The sequence below is a fragment of the Ciconia boyciana genome, chromosome 3, assembly GCF_034638445.1.
Source record: "Ciconia boyciana chromosome 3, ASM3463844v1, whole genome shotgun sequence".
NCBI lineage: Eukaryota > Metazoa > Chordata > Aves > Ciconiiformes > Ciconiidae > Ciconia > Ciconia boyciana.
Genome location: NC_132936.1, coordinates 114637629 through 114659981, shown reverse-complemented (window position 1 = coordinate 114659981; position 22353 = coordinate 114637629). Strand labels below are relative to the sequence as shown.

At 45.9% G+C, this 22353-nt stretch overlaps 1 protein-coding gene across 1 annotated transcript in view; it reads left to right on the top strand.

Moving 5' to 3' along the window:
* The window catches only part of ACSS1 (acyl-CoA synthetase short chain family member 1), a 39758-nt gene extending 18195 nt beyond the window's left edge, over positions 1-21563 (top strand). The window contains exons 5-14 of the mRNA XM_072857150.1: positions 2294-2446; positions 4156-4303; positions 4598-4735; positions 5275-5367; positions 9940-10052; positions 10996-11122; positions 12803-12930; positions 14472-14535; positions 15114-15232; positions 17128-21563. Coding sequence (XP_072713251.1) covers positions 2294-2446; positions 4156-4303; positions 4598-4735; positions 5275-5367; positions 9940-10052; positions 10996-11122; positions 12803-12930; positions 14472-14535; positions 15114-15232; positions 17128-17301 — 1257 coding nt within the window. The 3' untranslated portion in view covers positions 17302-21563. The remainder of the gene's footprint in view (positions 1-2293; positions 2447-4155; positions 4304-4597; positions 4736-5274; positions 5368-9939; positions 10053-10995; positions 11123-12802; positions 12931-14471; positions 14536-15113; positions 15233-17127) is intronic.
* Positions 21564-22353: the final 790 nt, after the last annotated feature.

Below are 22353 nucleotides of genomic sequence, written 5' to 3'. Positions count from 1 at the left end.
TCCAGTTGGTGGCCGGTCATAAGTGGTGTTCCCCAGGGCTCAGTATTGGGACAAGTTCTGTTTAATATCTTTATCAATGATCTGGACGAGGGGATCGAGTGCACCCTCAGTAAGTTTGCAGATGACACCAAGTTGTGCGGGAGTGTTGATCTGCTTGAGGGTAGGAAGGCTCTGCAGAGGGACCTGGACAGGCTGGATCGATGGGCTGAGGCCAACTGTATGAGGTTCAACAAGGCTAAGTGCAAGGTCCTGCACTTGGGCCACAACAACCCCATGCAACGCTACAGGCTTGGGGAAGAGTGGCTGGAAAGCTGCCTGGCAGAAAAAGACCTGGGGGTGTTGGTTGACAGCCGCCTGAATATGAGCCAGCAGTGTGCCCAGGTGGCCAAGAAAGCCAATGGCATCCTTGCTTGTATCAAAAACAGCATGGCCAGCAGGACTAGGGAAGTGATCATGCCCCTGTACTCAGCACTGGTGAGGCCGCACCTCGAATACTGTGTTCAGTTTTGAGCCCCTCACTACAAGAGAGACATTGAGGTGCTGGAGCGTGTCCAGAGAAGGGCAACGAAGCTGGTGAAGGGTCTAGAGCACAAGTCTTATGAGGAGCGGCTGAGGGAACTGGGGTTGTTTAGCTTGGAGAAAAGGAGGCTGAGGGAAGACCTTGTCGCTCTCTACAACTACCTGAAAGGAGGTTGTAGAGAGGTGGGGGTCGGTCTCTTCTCCCAAGTAACAAGCAATAAGACAAGAGGAAATGGCCTCAAGTTGCACCAGGGGAGACTTAGATTGGGTATTAGGAAAAATTTCTTCACTGAAAGGGTTGTCAAGCATTGGAACAGGCTGCCCAGGGAAGTGGTTGAGTCGCCATCCCTGGAGGTATTTAAAAGACATTTGGATGAGGTGCTTAGGGACATGGTGTAGTGGTGGACTTGGTCGTGTTAGGTTTACTGTTGGACTTGATCTTAAAGGTCTTTTCCAACCTAAAAGATTCTATGATTCTGTGATTACAGCAGTTGTGCTTTCCAGCTCCTGCGCAATGGCTTACTGAAAAATGTAAGCTCATGTTGTAATGGAGCATATGAGAACTCCATCTTAGTTTCAAAAACTGGCAAGTCAGCCTGAATTGGCAGTGCTGAAATGTCACAATAAATACCTGCGATGAGCAGGAGTGCTGTAACTCAGAGGCTAAGCATTACATCTGACCCTATCAACTCTTCATGTTTTATTAAGCTTTGTTTGTCAGACACTTTTAAACAACTGGACCTGCTGTTGGTAGTGTTCACTTGTAAATACAGTGTGTTTACAGTGTATACTTGTAAAAAGGCAGTACCTAGAAATTCCTTCAAAGAGCCACCTAATAACCCTTGCAGGAATCATTATTCATCTAGGACAGTACAGAGCTTGAGGGAAGCAAGCCAGCTGTGCTTTTTTTACAGCCATATGTTGAGCATCTGGAACACAGTAATTATTGCAAATTTGTACATGGATAAGAAAAATGTTCAACCTCGTCCTGAAAAATCTGCAGTCTGGGCAGACAAGCCCTCTGCTGCTACAAGGTTCAGTGACCGCAAGCATCTCTTTCAAAGCACTTTATTTCCCATTCCTCTGCTGGACTGGGCACACAAGCTGGATGAAAAGTTTGCTCTGACCTAGTAGGACATTGCATCCTTCCCTCCCATGGTTCTGACCACAGGGGTGAGGAGAGGATCTCACCTACCTGGCCAAACAGTGGAGTATGAGGAGAGTGACGGAGGCAGGAGAGTAAAGCACTCTCCTTCTCATGGGTAGAAGCAATTAGAATTTGAGGATCAAGTGGACAGGACAGTCATCCACTGCTGGGGCCAGGGAAGGGAGATGAACACACAGTTTAACTGTAGCACTGCAGTTTTAAAAGGAAAAGGTAAGTCCTAAACAGTATCCGGTCAGCCTTGCTGCTGCTGTCAAGTGTGGTTCATATTTGCAGTTACGCTTTGGTTTTCTACCAGCAGCATGCAAAGGCTTGAAATGTAAGCTGTGACCTACCATTTGTTTCCTGAAATGTTATTTTATCTGGCCAATTCCCCTTGACTTCTGCGCCTAGCAGAGGTATTGGTGGAAAGGTGAGGTGCTATGTGTCCACAGGAACCTTTCCACTAGGTGAGCACATATAACCTATGATACATCCGTGGACATTCATGAGGGGGCAACAGCAACGGTGGTTCTTGTCTCTGGACACTGCTGACATGCTTACAGATGGAGTATTGGTTGGCTCCATATAGCCAAAGTCTTTCTGTCATTACCACCTTTTTTTCCTTAGGAGATGGCCAAGGCAGCTTCTGTATGCACTCCAGAGAGCATGGACAGCGAAGACATGCTTTTCATGCTGTATACCTTGGGCAGCACTGGGAAACCCAAAGGAATTGTTCACACCCAGGCTGGATACCTGCTGTACGCTGCTGTCACACACAAGGTAACTTGGCTGCATCCTCTGGAAAAGGTTCACTTACCTTCCAACAGTACTAACAAGAGGGACTTGGACTGGTGAGGGGTGCTGTATTCTGTGTTCGCCGCCCAATTGGCTTATTGGATGTAAACAAACTAAAATGTCTGAGAATGTGTAATTAATCTTCAGGATTTGTTCCTGGGGAATATAATACTATGCAAACCAGACCCTACAGTTATGAAAGGAAGGAAACTGCAGTGCTGCTACTTTTGCATTTAAAGTGTGCTAGTGTTGCAGGCCAGAATTTGCAGACATTAAAGCGATGCAGCTGAGGAGATTCTGGTAAGTATGTTACTGGCATTGGTAATGTGGATATTACTGTAGTATTTTGCAATGGGATGCTGGCCTTTTTTATTTCAGAGAGGATCTGGACTCAAAATAACCTCTTTGCGTAGCACTTGTCTGAAGATCAAAAGTGAACATTTATGCTCTGTGTTTGCACCTTTGCGCTGCTTTTCTGTGTGATCTAGGCTAAATGTTTTAACACCCTTTCTCATGAAAAAAAAAAGTCAAGGCACTGCTTCTTGAAGCTTCTGGTCTGAGCTCTGCATATGAAAAGGTAACAGTGAAATGTGAAGAGGACTGCGGTGAAAGATCTCCATCTGGCTTTAGTGGTATCACCCTGTTTGTAATCACACACAATTCAGGCAGAAGCTTTCTTTCTTTAGGCTGATGCAGTTGAATTTTTAGAAGATTTGAATGTGCAAGTGTGAGACTTCTCTACATGAAGAGTATTTGTTATGTCAGCTTTTCTAAGTGACAGCGTAATCTCCAAGGCATCTCTTTCTTTCTTAGTCCAGAAGGTAGATCCTGCACCCTGGTGCAGACATGCAGGGAGGCACTGTATGCAGCTGCGGTCCCTTTAGAGGTACTTCGGAGCCTGAGAGGGAAAGGGACTTGCAAAAGTAAAGTGAGAATTGGCTCTCCTAGGTAGAGGGATCAGCTCACCTGTGTGGCCTCTGTGGTCTTTGCACATTGATGTGTGACACTCTTGTCATACACTCACGGGCTTTTCTTTTAGTCCTGATCCACTTTCTTTCATTTAAAACATAAAGCTGACTGTGCGTTATGAGTCAGGACCTCTTCACCATACGGTGGAGGAGTTAGATTTACAGTGGGAAGCATTTTCCATAACCAAGACAAGATAATGAGTTCTCCAAGTTTCTATCTTGAATTTGATGAACAGGGAGAGGGGAGCATCTGGAAAGTGATACACTGATAGAGAACATTTCTCAGAAAATGTTTCATGGGTACATATCAGTTTCTCCAGCTTTCTCATAGAAACCTGTTTGTATTCGTGAGGGGTCTGAGCCTCCGAGGCCCTGAAGTTCAGGGTTAGCTCTCCCACGTGAACTGCTTAGGGTAGGCAACCTTAGGTATCCAGGGCTCTGGGCTTTGATTGTAAGCTTTGTTGCTCCAGTCTGAGCAGCTGTTGGTACAGCCATGCTCCCTGTATGTTTGCAAAAGCAGTCAGGAGCCTGGAAGCCCTGTTACTGGTCCCTCTGACTTGCTTCCTCACCTTGGGCTGGCCTTTGTGTTGCTGCGTCCTACGTGCCTGGCTCCGCTTGCCCTGTGCACTCTCTTGCTCCCACTTGGATGTCCAGTCCAGCACCTTACCTTTAAGCTCTTTGCTCCTGCCAACAGAAAGTCAGCTGGCCTTACATTTATCTTTGCAGTATGTATTTGACTACCAGCAAGGCGATGTTTTTGGCTGTGTGGCTGACATTGGCTGGATCACAGGACATAGCTATGTTGTGTATGGACCACTCTGCAATGGAGCCACCTCTGTCCTGTTTGAAAGCACTCCAGTGTACCCTGACCCAGGTGAGGAAGTGGTGGGCAAAGGTTTGGCTAGACATGGCAGTGTGACAAAGGAGATTTAGAAACCTGTCTGGTGTGACCTGCCTGCTCAGGGGAGGTAAGCTCCATTTCTTTGGAACATGTGCCTACAACATTCAGGAACATCTGTGCATCCAAGGTGAAAAAAAAAGTTGGCATTGTGTTTGCTCTGTACTCACAGTAGTCACAGCTTTAGCTTTGGCTGTTAACATTCCTGCTGAGCATTTGTGGTGGTATGTCAGTGCTAGACAGATAAAAAGCCTGTTTGTGATCTTGCAGGTCGTTACTGGGAAGTGGTACAAAGGTTGAAAATTAATCAGTTTTATGGAGCACCTACAGCTATACGCTTGCTGCTGAATTATGGAGAAGAGTGGGTGAAGAAATATGACAGATCTTCCTTGAAGACCTTGGGATCAGGTAAGAGGCATGAAATCTTCTTCTGAAAAAGACGGTTCTAGCTGGTGACATGAAGGTACCAGAGGAGCTCGGCTGACCAGATGGGATGTAGTTAAAAATAGATGATAAAGCAGGCTCCCTGTCTGGCTTTTCAGGTATTTTCTCAGCAGAAGGAGAAACAAACTGAAGTTGGGGCCATTAAACCTTAGTGTGATTGCCTGTTTCCTAGCTTATTTTGCAGGATCGCGTTCTTTGAATTTTACTGGCTTAGGAGACCCAAGCAGCATTTTCCTGCATTATTTAGGATTCTAAAGGTTCTTATACATCACCTGCATTGATTGGTTACTTTCATTGATACTTATTGCTCGCCTTTTGGTCTTTCTGAAAGAAGTCAGTCCTCAGTTACATGAGTACCTTGCAGTCCTTTGCACATCCCAGCAAAAATGCTGTAAGCATTCTGCTCAAAGATCGTGCATTCAGCGTGTTGTGCACCAAAAGGGAGAATGAACTGCCTGCAACCCCCTGAGTCTCAGGCTGCTTCCTTTCTTATTTTGGTCTAGTGGGAGAGCCCATCAACCACGAAGCTTGGCTGTGGCTCTACCACGTGGTGGGAGAAGGACGCTGCACCCTCGTGGACACATGGTGGCAGACAGGTAAAAGGCATCTTTTGGGGACCGCGGAGGGCCCTGACTGTTGACAAGTTGCTGGTGGGTAGACAAGAATTAATACATTTCAATTCGATCCAACGAGTCTGTCAAAAAAAAACCTCCTGGCATTTTGTTCAGCTTTTGAAAGTCTCTGGGGAGTTTCAGCACATAATAGGAATGTAACAGCATACAAAAGCAATAGCAATGTTGTTGTTTTTTTTCTTTTCCCCTCTAAATGTTCTTTGATATTTTGAATGCTGGAAAATCTCAGTTGGTTCTAGAAACAGGAGACAGAGACTGAATTTCTGGGCAAAGCTGGGAGTAGCAGCTTGAATTGGAAACCTAATTTTCAATTATTTATCCAACTGTACTGACCTTGTCTTATCACAAAAAGGCGTTTATAGCACCATGTAGCCACAATCTGTACTTAGGTGTGCTTTGTTGCCCTTCCTGGGAACGGTCAGAGGAGGGTGGAAAACTAAGCTGTGTAGTCAAAAGGACCTAGTGCAACTGCTCTGGCAGATTGGAAAGGAGTGAGTGGGGGCTTGCTGGCTGTGCATTAGGTGGGTAGGGGACAGTGGCTGTCACCCAGCAGGGCTGCCTGGGAGCAGCTTCTCCCAGGAGTGAAGTAGTATGCTGTAGTTGCTTTGGCCCTGGACCTTTGATGCCTCAAAAAGGAATGCACTTCTGTTTCGGCAACGTGCTTGGCCCAGCTGTGTGCATCAGTTAAGGCTTGTCTTCCATTTACAACCTGCTGGACAGAGTGACTGGCTCTCATAGATCCCTGTCCAGTTGGAGCAGAGCTGGTCCCTGCCTCCTTCCCGCCCTGGCCAGCAGCGGAGGGAGGCCACAGCACTGTACCCCAGCTGAGGCTGTGCTGCCTGGTGGGGCCCTGCGCTTGAAGGAATCCTGCAGCTCTTTCCCAGCTACCTCAGCACCTGGTCCTCTCTTCTGGGCACCAACATTCAAGAATTGCTAAAGGCATCTTGCAATATGTCCTTCTCAAGTTGTGAACCGCACAGTTTGACATGGAGCCATGGACTTAAAGGCCACGGCACAGCTGCTGGCATCATTCTGCCTCTGCTGACAAAAACCTGTCCCTACTCTTAAATTTCTAGCTGCCATTGGGCAGAATATTCATTCCCTTTCCAGTCAAGCTGCTCCTGATTTCATCCTTATTCCTGCTAGGAGGCTCTCTCTTCAGGATCCCTGTGGCCCATCTCAGTGTGATGAGTTAGCTTTTGGCACACAACCAAGTTCCATTTAATCCAGACCAGACTTGCAGACTCTTCTTTATTTTCAGATTTGAAATAAAACAACTTCAGAATTCAGGGCAGCAATGTTAACTACTATTTACTTCAATTCTGATCTCTTAAACCATCTGGGTTCTCACATGCTGAGCAGAAGGAAAGCTGACTGGCTAGGTGCTATATGCTTTCCTCCTCACTGCTCTGAAATAAAACACCGTGGAGAAGCAGTTGATTACTGTACAGTGACGGAGTTGAGAATAATCTTTTTTTGCCCTAACATTTTTTTGTTTTAGTTTGTCTTCTGTTAGCTGGTGCATGCAGTGTGCATGCAGTGTCTCCTATTTCCTCCGAAGTATAGGATTAGATCTTGTATTAAACTGTATTTCTCCTGGTGTTCTGGAGCAACAACTGTCAGGTGAGAGGTTAAAGAACATTTGCTGGACAGTCTGTAAGTGCAGAGTGCTTGATCTTACCTTGAACCAGGCAGAGTTTTGTAGGTAAACAGTTATCAGCTCCTGGAAGCATAATATAATGATAAATATTAATGAAATTTATTTTGTTAGAAAGTAGAATCAATCTTTCTCCACAGCTGATGCTTCCAATAAAGAGGAAGCCAAATTAATCTTGAAAACATTATATACACCATTTGAGTGTGAAGGGAGTGGAAGGATCTCTTTCCATAGAAACAGTTTGATGGATGCTGGTTGTGGTCCTGCAGTGTCACCTCTCATAGACAATTTCAGTATAGCTTGTTAATTGTACTGTAGTATGCAATGTCCTCTACAGTATGTTGCTCTCCAAAGCAGCAACATATTGCCAGCTAATAAGGCCTGGTAGGTGTAAAGATCAGCAAATGGTGATTTAAGAATCCAGCTGAAAGTCTTTGGATGAGCAAATGAGTGAGATAGCAATTAGGAGAAGCAATTTAGGTAGTGTGGTATGTGCAGATGAGAGAGATGGAAAAATCCTATGGCTCTTACTGTTAAAATATTAGGTACTGCTCTGCTGTGATTGACAGTAATAGAATCAAAGCTGTGTTTAAGTTTCAGGTGTAGTTCTTCACAGTGCAGAAGAGACACTAGGTATTTTTACTTTTGTCATTGGTTTTATAAAAAAAGTACAGCTGTTGTATGCAGCTGTGAACAAAAACTGGTTTTGAAAGACATCTCTGAATAGGCCTTGGAAGCTTTTGTTGTTGGCATCATCTTACAGTGATTTAGACTTGCCTGGTGCTTCTGCAGTGGTTTCCCCCTGAACTGGTCAGTCCAATCTGTGGTGGTGGAGACAATGGTGGCAGAGAATACATGCTCCACCTGCTGCCAGAGATGATTTACCCACGGCAGAGGGGAGCCTGTTTTGATGCATCACCCTCCCTGGTCAGGCTCTGCTGTCCTTGCTTAAAGTCTGGGTGGATTTGCACTATGGTGACAGCATGGGCACAGGTAATGTGGAAGCACGGCTTTTCTTCTGCCAGCTCTGCCTCTAAAGAGACAGATTTTGTAAGGGCAGGGTAGAGCCTAGAAGCCTTGCTAGCTGCCATCTGTCAGCGGCTAAAATTGGTACTTCTAAACCAGTTTAAAATAGGTCTTTACCATGCAAATAATTTTTAAAGCACCCTTGCCACCATGCAGCTCCCTCTGGAATGTGACTTTACTGCCTTATGTGCAGTGACTGCAGGATGTCTAGGATGTGGCAAAACCCATGTTGAAACATAGCTTGCAGTGCTGTATCCAGAATGAGTACTGGCTTGGGAAAAGCAACCATCAGTTTAATCAGGTTTCCTGCTCTAATGCAGATTTTTGTCTGTGCAAACAGAGAACAGTATGTGTCTGGGGTGCTTTTTTCTTTTTCTGACAAAATCCAAGATGACCCTTTCAAAATAAACAGAAACACATGAAGTGGATGCGTGCCCATCAATTAAATGTGAAATAATTTTACATGTAAGCCACATGTGAAACTATTTTCTGCAGGTCTGAAGCTTAGGGTTCCTCAAAGACACCCTTCCTCATAGCTCCATCAGGGCAGCCGGATGCAAATTCAGAGTAAAATTCAGCCTTTCCAACTCCTGGTTTCAGTTTTCACGACCTCAGCAAAGCCGGTAGAGGAATCACTCTTAAAGTAGCAGAACATACCTTTATTTATAGAGCTGTATTTTTAAAAGCCTAATACTCCTTTGTTTTTTTTTCTCTCTTGTGTTTCTGAATTAGTTTTAGAATAGAAAAGATCTGATTAAGGTTGGAATCTGATTTAATGTTAATGCCAGCAGGAATGAAAAAGGATGATTAAAAGGTTCAATTTTGAATAGAAGATAAGCTCAACCTGCCTGTAAGGGGTGGGTTAATCTCATACTCTGTAATAATAGTAATTCAGACTCCTGAAGTGCTTTTCATGCTAACCTTAGACAGCTGTAAAAACAGCACCGGGAGATAAACCCCCTGATGTGCTTATACTTTCCTTGTAAATCACTACTGGGGTAGGAAATGGGGGTGGCGAGTACTGCCCCTGCCACCAGGCAGCCCTGTTAGTGTGAGAAGGTCCTGCAAGGGTGTAAGCGTGCATTAGAGCTGCCTGTATTCGTTGCTGGTTGATAGTTGGAGGAATGGGTTTATCTGTGAGCCGACTTACAGCCAGCTGTAGGGAACAGAGCACGTGGGCTGAATCATTGGGGTCTTCACTGTGCCTGACTGATTTGCCACGGATGGGGCTGTGGGAAGGCTCTTGAATGCACATGTTGTGGCTACTGCTGCAGGGTCCGCAGGCTGTCTGGTGCAAAGCCAGCTGCTGTAGCCCGTGTACTGCCCTCCTCTGAGTCTTTGAAGAGCTAAGCCTGGTGTCAGTGATCCTGATGCTCTGGGGCATGGGGAGCTGCTCTTCCCCGAGGCGGCTGCTTGGCCACACTCCGTGGTTTGTCACCGATGTACACAGGGGGCAGCAATTTTTGCAGCCAGCATGAATGATGCATCATGCAAACAGGGAGTAGGAGTAGCTCTTGATCCGAGCTCACCAAGGGGGTGACCGGCCTGCAGCTCTCTGCTCTCTACCTGCTGCAGTGTCCCCTGTAGATAGAACACGCCTTGGTGGTGTCATCCTGGCTTGCCAGATGTTTTTCAATGTTTAAGCCTTTATTGTATTCACAAAGAGCTCTTGGTTTATCAGGTCTGTGCTGCTTTCAGATAGCTGTGCTACTTGGTGTTGCATAGTTCCTTCCCAGTGGCTTTTTATTGCAAGGTGGCTTTGCTATTCTCTTCTTTAACTAAGACGAGCTGGCATTTACTTTTTCCCAGCATTGGATGGACCCCAAATATTTTGTTTTTCATTATTCTTCCAGAAACTGGTGGCATCTGCATTGCCCCACGGCCTTCAGAGGAGAAAGCTGAGATCGTTCCGGCTATGGCTATGAGACCTTTCTTTGGGATCGTGCCCGTGCTGATGGATGAGAATGTGAGTTGAGGCTGTGCTGGGTGTCCGAAAGAGAAGCTGCTGTGTGTTTCTCCCCTAATCACCTTTCTGAAGACAGAGGAACAGGATCCGGAAGAATCTTTGTTCCTCCATTAAAAGGGTAGAATAGATGAGCAATTTATTATTGAGCATATCTCAAATGTCCATACAGATTGCCAGCTGGGCATTGCAAACTGTCTGCAAGTCTCTAGACGAGTGTTTGCATTTTCAGCACTACTTTCATGGTCTTACACTGCTTCTGATTAAGAGCTGCTGCCTCCATTTATAAGAGCAGTCGGAAGTCACACAGCTCCTGGGAACCAGGGAGCTAACCAGGGAGCAGTGCATGCAACATCCAGTGACGTGGCAAGACTGGAGCAGCCAACGGGACTGGTGGAGTTTCCCAAGGCATGAAAATGAAAGGCATGAGGCCCTGCAACTGTGCATGTCTGTGAGAAAACTGGTGCTGGTCTGTGAAGCTGTGCTGAGTGATCCCCATCTGCGCTCCAGTGCCCTGTTAAACAGTAAAGCGTGTAATCTCCTCCACATACAGTTTGGTAAGGGAATGTGGCAGTTAATAAAAGTGAAAGTGGAAGGCAGGGGTCCAGGCATTTCCCTGTTAGCCTCATCCCAGGCATCCTCTGGCTGCTCAGCACATCTTTGCTGTCATCTTTGCTGGCATTGCCCTCCAGAGAATCACAGGACTAACTTTTCTTTTAGTCTTACACCTGTCTTATCTGCTGTGCTGCTGGCCTCAAGGGGTGAGGAAGGCATGATACAGACAGTGTGTAGTAGCTCTATGAACGGATTCATTTTGTCCACCTGTGGCCCTCCACTGGCAGTCTGCAGTGAGCAACAGGGTTGCTCTTGCCAGATCAATGACACAGAAGCACCTGCTATTCCTATTTTGTTCACCTGATCATCCTTCCTGTGCTTGAACCTGCAGGGAAGGGTTATAGAGGGCAATGATGTGTCTGGTGCGCTCTGCATTTCCCAGCCGTGGCCTGGCATGGCAAGAACAATCTATGGAGATCACCAGCGATTTGTTGATGCCTATTTCAAAGCCTACCCAGGTAAGGAAAGTGCCAAGGGAAGGCAGTTTGCACTGCAGTATAAGCACTGAATATTTTCAGCAGCACTTTGTGATATTTCTGTACCAGCCAGATCTTGGTTTCTTGGGGTTGTGTGTCGCGTGTTGCAAGCATGCACTAATGGTCTTAGATAGTGTTGACCTTTCTAGCTGTCAAAAGGGAATGTATTTTTTAGACATTTTTTAGACATTGCCCAAATTTTAAAATACCTTTAAAATACCTTTTCCAAATACCTTTTATTTGGGGCCATTTGTGTCTCACTTGGAAATTGAATGGGAAAGTACCTCCTACATCACTGAATCTCACCGCTGCTGTCACAGGCTGTGTTACATCCTTCCTTTTTTAAAATATGGTCAAGTTGTATCTGGCAAGTAATTACAAGTGGCAGGGAAACATTTTTTGTAGGAGACTGGACACTTAGGGGAGCAACTGAAAGGGATTTGAAAACTACAAGGTAGACAAGAATTAGAGAGACAATCCTGTAAATTGTACAAAAAGGATTGGAAAATAAGAATGGGGAACTGGTAGAAGAAATTGAATGAGCTCGTAGTTGCTTATTACTCACTACGTGTTCGCACCTGAAATCTTGTTGGTATTTAGTTGATAGTTGTTTAATTGGTTTGGAAGGGCAGGAGGCATGACTGAAAGTCCATGATTTGGGCAATAATGGGTCCTGGCAAGAACCACCTTCAGATTTTGCAGCAGTAGCTGCCTGCTGCTGCTCAGAAGTGCCACAGGAACAATTCAGATGCGGACATGGCTTTGATGAAGAGCCAACACAATCTGTGTCACCATATGCGTCCTCAGTGACACTGGAGTTTCCTGGAACCACTGGGTCTTTTTCAGTTTCCATCAAAAGTTTTAGACTCTCCAAACACCATGCTTATCATGCTTTGGGTTTTTTTCAGCTAATCTGATAGCAGTGTTTTCTACCATGCTGATATGCTGGAGAGGGACTGTTATCTGGGATCTGAATCTTTGTTACCCAGGAGGGAAAATGGCTTTTCATCAGTCCCAGTGTAAGAGATTAAAAAAAAATGGCAGTGTTCCCATGTACAAAATGTAGGAGAACTGCTCCCTTTCAGCTGAACAGTTTTAGTTTTCCATGAGCACTGTAGCTAGCAGCAGACCTGAGTTTGACCAATAGCCTTACAGCATGATGACAGATGGCATTTGAAGTGGTTTTATCTTAGAGCTGTATGCACCAGGCCTGAGCACACGGTTACTGGGCAGCTGTAGGCATGTAAAGCTCAGGGAGATCAGAGAGCCCCCCTTGGTTTTGTAAATCCAACAAAGCATCACTGTGTTGTGTTGCTGGACTTGGTTTTACTACAGGGAACATCAGCCACTGTTTGCTGCTGCTTGCCTACAGTGATTTTGCCCATCTTGGCAGAGATCTGACCTCCACTGTCTTGGTGCTGCTCAGGTCCTTACTAGGAGCCAGTACAGCCCAGGCAGAGCAGACGAAGGCTGGGGATGGCAGAGGGAAGTGGGAAATGGTGTGTGGCAGGTGATGCAGCTGTAAGCTTAGGAGTCCCTGCGGGCTGCCTGATCCACGCTACCCTACTCACCATCCCAGAGCATAGTCTGTTCTGCATCAGAGCCCAAAGTAATAGGCTGGCACACTTCCTGCTGCTGACCACGCATGTGTCTTTGCTGTAGGTTACTACTTCACAGGGGATGGTGCTTACAGGACCAAGAAAGGCTATTACCAGATAACAGGGCGCATGGATGATGTCATTAACATCAGCGGACACAGGCTCGGGACAGCAGAGATAGAAGATGCAATGGTAAGTTCTGAGCAGGTAGAGGTCCCTTGACAGGGCATATCTGTGGGGCAGGGTGGTCCCTTGAAAGAAACTTTATGAATTTAAACAAGCGCAGGGTCTGTTGCCTTCGAACCCCTGCCCCTGCATAGACACAGCAGCTTGATGCATAATGAATAGCAAATGTGCAAAAGGAAACAGCACCCTTATTAAGGAGACGATGAATGGGCAAGTGAGAGAGCAGTCACACTGTGGGCAGTCCCTGCAGTCAAACTGTCAGAGCTTTGTTTCCTCTCAGTGACGTTGTACTGTTGCAGTTGTAATTTTGGATGCTGGTGGAGTGTCCATAAGGGATTGTCTCTCCTGTTTGTTCCTTCACCTCTGCTAACACCTAACCTCTCCTTCCCAAATCTGTGGTTCTTGCTCATCTGAACTAGCTGAGTATGCCTGAGAATTCAGCAGTGTTAAATATGAAGCAACCTTGATTCATGTCAGCTGCAAAGCTAGCCTGTCATTTTGAGAGAAAATAATATTAGCTCAGGGGATTGAAAACGAGAAGTCCTCAGAGCATTTATCTTCAAAGCTTGACCTGAATATTCATTTATATATTATGTGCCTTGGCTGCAAATGGCACTTAAATGTAATATTTGATAAACCTGAGCTGTGTTCGCATGGCACACAGGATCCTACTGTTTCCTCTGTGAGTAATTTTTTTGTCTGTGTGGGTTTCTGATCATAGATACAGGATCCAGTTCCTCTCCCACTCTCTGTATGTGTATATGCAAATATATTTATATGCTTAGCTTGCTCTGCGATGTTTTCTTTCATATTTTAATCTAATTTAAGATAGCATAATCCAGTTTTTGGTGTGGGATTCAGATATGCCATTTCTTCCAGTCTGTACACAAATTGTCTTCGTACTGCAGAAGAATGTTAAATTAAACTCTGAGGTGTGACAGAATAAATTGCTGTTGTGTAGCATAATAATAAAAATATGCATTTGGCAAAACAACCCTTCCCCCCTTCTGGGAAGATGAAGAGGCCTGATTCTTTCTGCTTTGGGCACTTATAAACACCATTCAAATGTGGACTGTGATGTTGGCAGCTTCACTTTTGCTCTGCTGGCAACAGTGCCCTGTGGCACAGAGCAATGCAGGACTGGTTTTGCTTGTGATTTGGCCATGGCCAGTCACCACTTGGGACCACAGCCATGCACACGTGAGAGCACAAAGAAAGAAAGAAAAGCAGGTTTCAAGCTGGTGCAAATTCAGCTTGGTGTGAAGTGGCCTTAGCAGTGTATGTAAGAGTACTTACTTGTATGTTTAAAAGCAGGGCCAATCCAGTGAGTAAATGCTCCTCCCAGAGACACAGCCATGGCCATGGCCACCAGCTGACCATGCAGTAGGAAGGCGGCATCCAGCTTTCCTGTTGTGCTTTCAGCAGGATCTGCCAAGGGGAGGGTGAGATATGGCAAGGTGTTTTGTTCCTAGAGCAGCTGGCACAAACTCTGCAGGGCTTGAAGCAGTTGTTATGCTCTGTGTATTTTTGTTTCACTTTTTGTGAAGGCTGATCACCCTGAGGTCCCTGAGACAGCTGTGATTGGGTATCCACACAAGATCAAAGGAGAAGGTATGTGAAAAGCAGTGTCCTGACATGACACCTACATACATTTTCCTTAATTTCTAACCTGGGTTCCATGTTAGGAGGTGCCTAGGGAATGGGAGGGCAGTTATCCTTAGGTTGACTGGCGTTGCAGCCCCAAGAGGCAAAGATAGCCATGAAAATAATTGCATTTTCCTAAGCTGGGTGCAGGTATTACTCCCCTAAACTGTTTTCACACATAGTGTTTACATATGTGGCAGAGCATCCTTAAAAAGGATTGTGCTCAGAGATGTCCTTTGAACAGAACGGGAACAGCTGATTTGTGTTGGCCAGCTTTTAATCCCAGTGACACTTCGGTAATTTATGTCACGTTGTCATTGTCACTGAGATCAGCCTGGTCCATAGATGCCAAGACAAGGCTGGGTCATCATTTGAGGGCTGGAGTCTGACTCCCTTTTGTAAACAGGATCTATGGTTTTCTTGGCACTCCCTAGGTTGCACATAGGAATGATTTGAAACCTGCCTTGGCATTCGAATCAGCATCCCTGGTCTTGCCAGCCAGGATCTAATATGATGTATGTGGCTTCTGCTTATTTGTCTTCCAGGTGCCTTTGCTTTCATAGTGCTAAAGGAGCAGACAGTTCATATAGACCGTGTCAAAGAAGAGCTCAAAACCATAGTGGCTTCCAAGATAGCAAAATATGCTGTGCCCGACCACATTCTGGTAAGCGGGAGACTGTAACTGGGACCAGGAGCAGGAATGGTCACATTGAGCAAGCCTCACCTTCCTGCCTGCAGTGCTGCTGTTGTCCCTCTCTGGCAGGACGAAGCAGAAAAACAGAACTAGCTGGAGGGACCCTAGGTAGGGGAGGGCAGGTGCTGTGGTCTGCATGTGCTCCTTCTCCATGCATGAGGATCAGCCGTGACCCAAAGGGTGGCTGGGATATTACAGCTGCTCCAGCCTGCAGAGCAGCTTCTTGGTGGGGCTGTTACAGAGTGTGTTTTAGAGCTACCCTGAGGCTGCCCCATTTGGGCCAAGTGCTAAACTTGAAAACTCAGGCACTGATGGTGGCACAGATCTCAGTGCGTTACCAGAAGCACTTTGGGCCAAGTGCTTTAAGTGGGATGCACAGAGAGCGTTGAGAGCACTATGCTTGCAAGAGCTCTGGCAAAGGGGAACCCCAGGCGCACCCTGTGCCTCAAGATGCACTTGATGTCCCTGTTCACTATGCAACAGCATTACTGCTCCACATAGCTCTTGCTCTCAGCTAACCCCTTGCTGAAGAAATGTAGCACTGCTCTCTGTGGCCCTGTGCAATGGATCAGATAAAACCCCACTAAACTATAGAGAAACGCCACAACCTTCAGTGTCACTGAGGGGCAGAGTGACGCTTTCCACTGCCCAGCTATTTTGCATTGATAATTAGCATCAACTCCAGCTCCCAAAGGACTGGCTGTTTCTATTGCATAACTCGGACAGCTGTTCAGCCTGACCCTGGGAGCACTGATGGAACTCCAGGCTCTGTTTCAAGCCTGCTCACCTTTCAGCAGCTCCCTTTGTGTGTTTGGGGAGAGTGCACAAAGCTGCCCCTTAGCTGCCCCCCAAGGCCTGTCTGCATCCGTTCCGCTCTCTGCTTGGCAGCAGTGACCAGACTACTTCTTTGAGGGGCTCTGCTTTAGCCATATGCTGGGAAGGTGGACACCAAGACACAGGTTACAGAATAGAACAGGAGCAGGCAAGGGTGGCTCATTCAACTTGGAACAGCCCAAGACATCCGCAGTGGATTGGAGCAGCTCCCAGAACTTGCAGGTTTGCAAGGAAACACCTCTGTTTCCCTGTGTTTGGGGGTAGTCCTGCAGAGAAGTCCTACAACTCTTTCCTTATATGTTAGTTAATGCATTGGAGTTTTGTAGCCTACTGGCCTGATCATGTTACAAAATGTGAGACTTGCTAGCAACTTTGTTCAGTGCCTGAGAACTCTTTACCAGGCTCAAGTTTATGCTAAAGCCTTTGAATCTGCTGCTAGGTTGTTTGCAGGAAGCATAGCCAAGACATTTAACAGTCTTCTGGTTATGAAGGAAGGCATGTAGGCTGGCAGATATAATTGGGCAGAGAGAAACATCAGCACACAAGAGTTATCCCTTGAGTAGGAGACCTTGTAGCTGGCGTGCAGTGTTGTGTGCTTTCTATTCCTGCCCTGTAAAGGGGAATATGAATGCCCATTCTGGTAATGCGTTGAGATCTGTGCCATCATCAGTGCCTGATTTTTCAAGTGTAACTAGCTTTCTAGTTCAATAGTTAACAGCTTATTCAGGACCTGATTCTCCAAAGAGCTGTGTGTCCTGCAGCACCCAGCCTGGAGATACACAGCAATGAGTAAATGGGGAAAAAGTCCACTTAGATAAGAATAAAATTTATAGCATGAGGAATTGATACTAGTGACACTCCTTTCCTTGGACATAAACCAATGTGCTCAATGGTCTCGTATTTCCCAGGAGCCTCAGAGGAGCCGTGGCCATGAGATAGTGTGCCAGGCTTAAGACAGTTCAGCCAAATTTCCTCGTGGTTTCCATCAGGATCCAGGTTCTAATATGGGTGCATCTTTCCCTTCTCTGCAGGTGGTGAAACGTCTTCCTAAAACCCGGTCAGGGAAGATCATGAGAAGGCTGCTGAGGAAAGTAGTCACTGAACAAGCAAGCAACATGGGAGATGTCACCACACTTGATGATCCAAGTGTTGTCAAGGAGATAGTGGATGCTTACCAGAAATACAAGGAGAAGAGTTCCTCATAGCAGTCAGCTCTGGAATCTCTCTCCTCTGGAAATGTGGAAGGTCTCATATAACCAGACAAACGACACAGTTCTCTCTCGGTGTTTTTTTAAAGACTCTGTTCCCTTCTAGGGGAACAGGATTTTCCACTCCACAATGTATTTTGAGATGCACAGAGCTAGGAGCAATCTGCAGTTTTGCACAGTCAGTGAGCTCCTTTTCATTGCTTTTAGGGCTGATGTAGAGCAGCCATTGGTGGTTTCCATTAGCTATGATGACATTTAATACTAGCTGAAGCAAGATGCAGCTGTTAATGTTTCTCATTTAATGTTACTGTACAGGGGAATGTTTTTATACAGTACTTTTGCTGTTTTAAAAGAAGCCCTGGAATACCCGTCTTCAATTTTTTCTTCAGCTTGGCTAATCCAAGTTCAAGTAGCTGTATTTCACTGCAACTGTGGTGCCTTTTCAGCAATGCTGGGTATTCTAGTAGATGTTTCACATGAGTTATTAGGGAAATGAGAAGGACATTGCTAGTCTGATAATTCTTTATTGTGTTTACCCAGTTGTTACCCTTTGGCTTTCCTCATAAGCGTTTGTTCCTACCACTGTATGTCCTGGGACTTGCCAGAGATGGTGAGCCTGTGTCCCTTCATGTCCCACCTAGGCAACCCAGCACTAGCACTTCCAACTGCAAAACTGAGCCAGAAAGCCTACTGCTGGGCTCCCTACATGTCCTCAACGCATTGCCAGTTGCGTAGGAGGGGTCTGGTCCCATGTGTTTTTCTTCTGCCTTGAGAAACTGAGATTACCAGCTGGGTTTTTAAAGTAACTGTCCTCTTCCTCATCGGTGATGACAGCTGATCAGTGTTGTCCATTGTGGTTCACTTCTGTGTATTAGGAGTGGTGGTCCACAACTGGTAGATCTTTGTCGCCAGTTGGTGATTTGTGTAGGTGCCTTTGTTTCTTGAGGTCGCTATGAAAAGGGATGATGTTTGCTTGCTGTCTGTCAGAGGAGCATTGGGAAACAAAGAATACTGAAACAAAATACTGGGAAACAAAATACTGAAGTGCTCAAGAGAGGTTTGAAGCTGAGAGAGGTGTGCTGGAGGGTTCATTGTGACGTGCCAAGGTGTGTGATTTCTGCCCAAGGAATGGTTATTTTAGCCCACTCCCGAATGGCCTGTAATCTTGTTTGCTCCAACAAACACAGGCACCCAGTTTGGAGGTAGGTTGGTTCTCCTGTCAGAAGTTATGACTTAATGCTTATCGTTTCAAGTTGGGCCCTACCATGTCTGCCGCTTCCGCATGCTGCTGTGCTGATCTTCCAAAGAGTTAAATACCAGGTGGGTACCTGCAAATTGCACAATCCACAAAGAAGGACGTGCCTCTTAGATGCCTTCTGGAAATCGATGGTAGCATTCCAGACCAGCAACCTCAGAATAGCAGGGAACAATAGCCTTTGTCTTTCATATGCTTTCAAAATTGCAACTAATATATTCAGTGTTTTATTTCTGGACTCGTTTTATCGTGAACACATTTTGACTGAAGCACTCCTTATATTTGGGCTGTTCAGAAGAATTTGCTAGCAGGTCTCCTGTCCTTTACTATGCCACTGAGGGTCATGGAAAAGCCTGTCGGTGCTGAATGCCTTTGAGACTTCTGCCACTGCTAAATTTGGTTTAAGCTGTGTGAGGGGTTCAGAGTGGTTGGAGGGGCCATAGAGCATGCCAGGAAGACATGGTAGAGGACTCCTCCCCTCTCCCTAGGTGCAAAAGCTCAAGGTATATGCCAGTGTAGCGTGCACAGTGCTGATCTGTGTGTGCCACGAGGGCTCAAGCAGAGCTTCTACATCTTAACCCGCCTAAGCCAAGTGACTGCTAACCACCATTCCAGCGCTGTGGCTGGGGTCACTCTGTTAAACCTTGCAGTCCTGCCTCTGTCTTTCTCAGATGACAGTCTGCTTAGTTTCACAGAGCTGTGTGTTTTGGCCTGCCAAACCCCTGAGTAATTGGCAGAATTGCCAATTTTTGCCATAGTTTTACAGGGGTTACTTATTGCTGAATTTAACTGGAGCAGCACTGTCTTTTCCAGTGGGACTGTGTACTGGAAAGACAATCTGTGCACCTAACTGCAGGCAGGAATGGCAGGACAGAAATGGCAAGGTGATCCTGTAGGACTGGGAGAGGAGTGGTCAGTTTTTTGGCCGGCAGAGATTCTGGTACCAAATGGGGAAGCAGGCTGCTCGTAGTACGATGTGTTCTCAAAGGCAGGCATGTTGTCTTAGATCCCAGAGTTCCTCTGAGTACGCTAGCTGCATTTGCTGTTTTTTGTTTTTTTTTTTTAAATTTATTTTAAACGTCTCTAGGGACTGGGTAATACAGTAGGGAATATCATGCTTCGTTAAAATTCCCATCCTTCTGACTGCAATCCATTTTTGCTTAAGGTAAGTAGACACCCTGTGGACTTTGTGAGAAGATCAGAAGGTTTGATGGAGTTGACAGGATGTTAGTATTTTAGGAGACAGCCACTACATATATCCTCTATTGCCATTGCAAAAGAAAAAAAACCCCACACTTCCTTAAGTGATTTTCAAGTGGGAAGCAGCCAGGAGTTAGTGCTTTTGACAGAAAAAGTAGACTCCCTTGTTTAAACAAGTTGTTTCCATGCAGTCTGAAATACAGCGTGGAGGAAGAAAAATGACTTCTGAACAAGATTACACACTTTCCTTTTAGTCACGAATGCATTTCCTATATTAGGGATATACAATTTCCTTGTCCTGTTGACCTGAAATTTCTATGCTAAGGTGTGACCCAGTGGTCACAGACACATGGTCTAATTCATCTGAATTGTCTCACGAAGACTAGCTATGTGAGGAGCAATGTGCTTTGGTGCATTGAGACGTTTGTCATACAATTCTGCTCAGGGAAAATGGGGGATAGGCACGCTCCCTCACCTGCATGCCTGTTGTCTCAACTTGCATGGGCTTAGGGACCACGGCTGCCAGGCAGGTTACAGACTGACCAGGTAGCTGCAGCACCCCAATAAATTCACAGTCATGGCAGCTATGGTGTGGACAGACGGTAGTTACAAACGAGTCTCATACTGTGAACTTCTGAAGCCTTACAAGCATCTTTGCTAAAATCACGTCACCAGCATGTGCAAGGTTAGAGTGCCACATGCCTGCCATCCAGTACCACGACGGCCACTGTTTCTTCCTTGTGCATTTCCACATCTGAGCCGTGGTCCTTGGGATGTCCCTCTGCTTAGAGGCCCCCTTGGGGTATTCAACAGCATGTGGTGCTGTTGTGCCACCCACATGGACACAGCTCCCGCTGGGCAGCCTCAGCCCCCTCCTCTCCTGGTAAAACTGCACTTCTGCAAGTATACCAGCATCAGCTCTTGGAGCTAACACCCCTGCTCAGTTCATCTCAATAGCACCCTGAGGCTGGTAGAAACAGAGCTAGGCAGGGCTTGGAACTGGTACTTCTTACAAAAAGAATACGGTGCTTCACTGGGTAGGCTACTCATAGAAAGCTTTGCCAAACAGATGAAATTTTCCAGCCAGAGAAGTCCCCGTTTCTTCTTTTTCCCCATGATCTCTGCTAACTGCAGCGGTTGCATCTTCAGCGTGAGCCTGAGTTGAGCTTTGCATTTTCATTATTCCCTGGTTGTCATGAACATCGGGACTGCTGCATGGCGACAGTGCTGCTTCGCATGCAGCAGTCTGACCCCCCCGCCACCAGGCTTGTTCAGGGAGGGGTTCAGCCTGCAGAACTGGCACTGATGTCCTCAGTTCTTGAAATGCTTGCGAGGTAGCTTGCGAAAGACCCTGGGCCTGCAGTCCTAAGAGCTGATCTTCACTAATCAGTGAAGGAGGTAATGGTACATGGAATACTTTACAGTGGGATCATGGGACAAACTTAGGGGTAATGGCTTCGTTTAGAAAAGCAGAACTGTTGAATTCTTCTAAACCTTTGTGTATCCATGAGTAATGTGTGGGTTATTTGCCAGGTTGCCTTTGTAGCTTCCTTAAAAGAGATCCAGAGTCAATTTTACCTGTTGCAGTTTGTTGCAAAGGGCAAATGTGTTTGCTTTTTTTCCCCACTTGGTTTTGCCAGTGAGACCCGGTCATGGTGGCTTTTCCCCCACTGGAAACACAGACCATGCTTTTCTTAATTTTAGAAAGGGAAAGTCCTTTTGATGAGGTGAGGTGTGTGTTATATAGTCTAATGTTAAGCCTTTAATTTAATTTTGTTTTCCTGTAATCATGCTTTAAACACATTTATTGTCCTCACCAAAACCAGTTTCGTCAACGATGTCTGTATTAATATTTTCATTAAAGGAAATATCTTTCTCTGTGTGATGGGTTGGCTTTGCATATAGGTGTCCGACCCTCCATCCCCTACAGGGTCTGGGACTTTTTCATTTCTTTGGACTTGCTTCTGCCTGTCCCGATTATTTTAGTCTGCCAGCACAGACCAAGGAGAAGCAAAGGAGTTCGAGATCAGGATGAGTCATCTTGTGGTCCTAATTGTTGTTTTGCTTTGCTGCTTTTCTCTAAACAGTAGCTCACAGAAAATGAGTTACTGCCAGAAAACTGGCACTGCAAAACAACTCAAAAAGTTGAAGAACTAGCATGTGCAAGTCAGTAAGCTGCATGTGTAAATCCTGAGGTCCCACTGCTCTACACTCATTTTCCTGTGTGATGCAAACAGAGAACAATTAGTGGGAACAATTAATTATTACTAGTTGATATGGAGGGTTCAGCTGTTCATCTCTGTCTTGTGTGCAGCATGCACAAGTAGAAAAGGAGTGAAAACAGGATGTGTGGGGAACACGAGAGACAGCATTGTGTAGAAAGTGAGTGTGTAGCTGTCCCAGAGCCGTGCAGATGAGAAGAAATTTGTTTCTAGGTGCCATGGGTCATTTGTAAGTGCCAGGAACACATCCTCTGCAGGGCGCCTTGTCCATTAAGAAGTGAGGAAGATTGTGTTTCACCCTCTGCGTACCACATGGATAACACTATAGTTGTAATGCAGGGACGGACACTGAACATCCTCGTTAGCCACCTC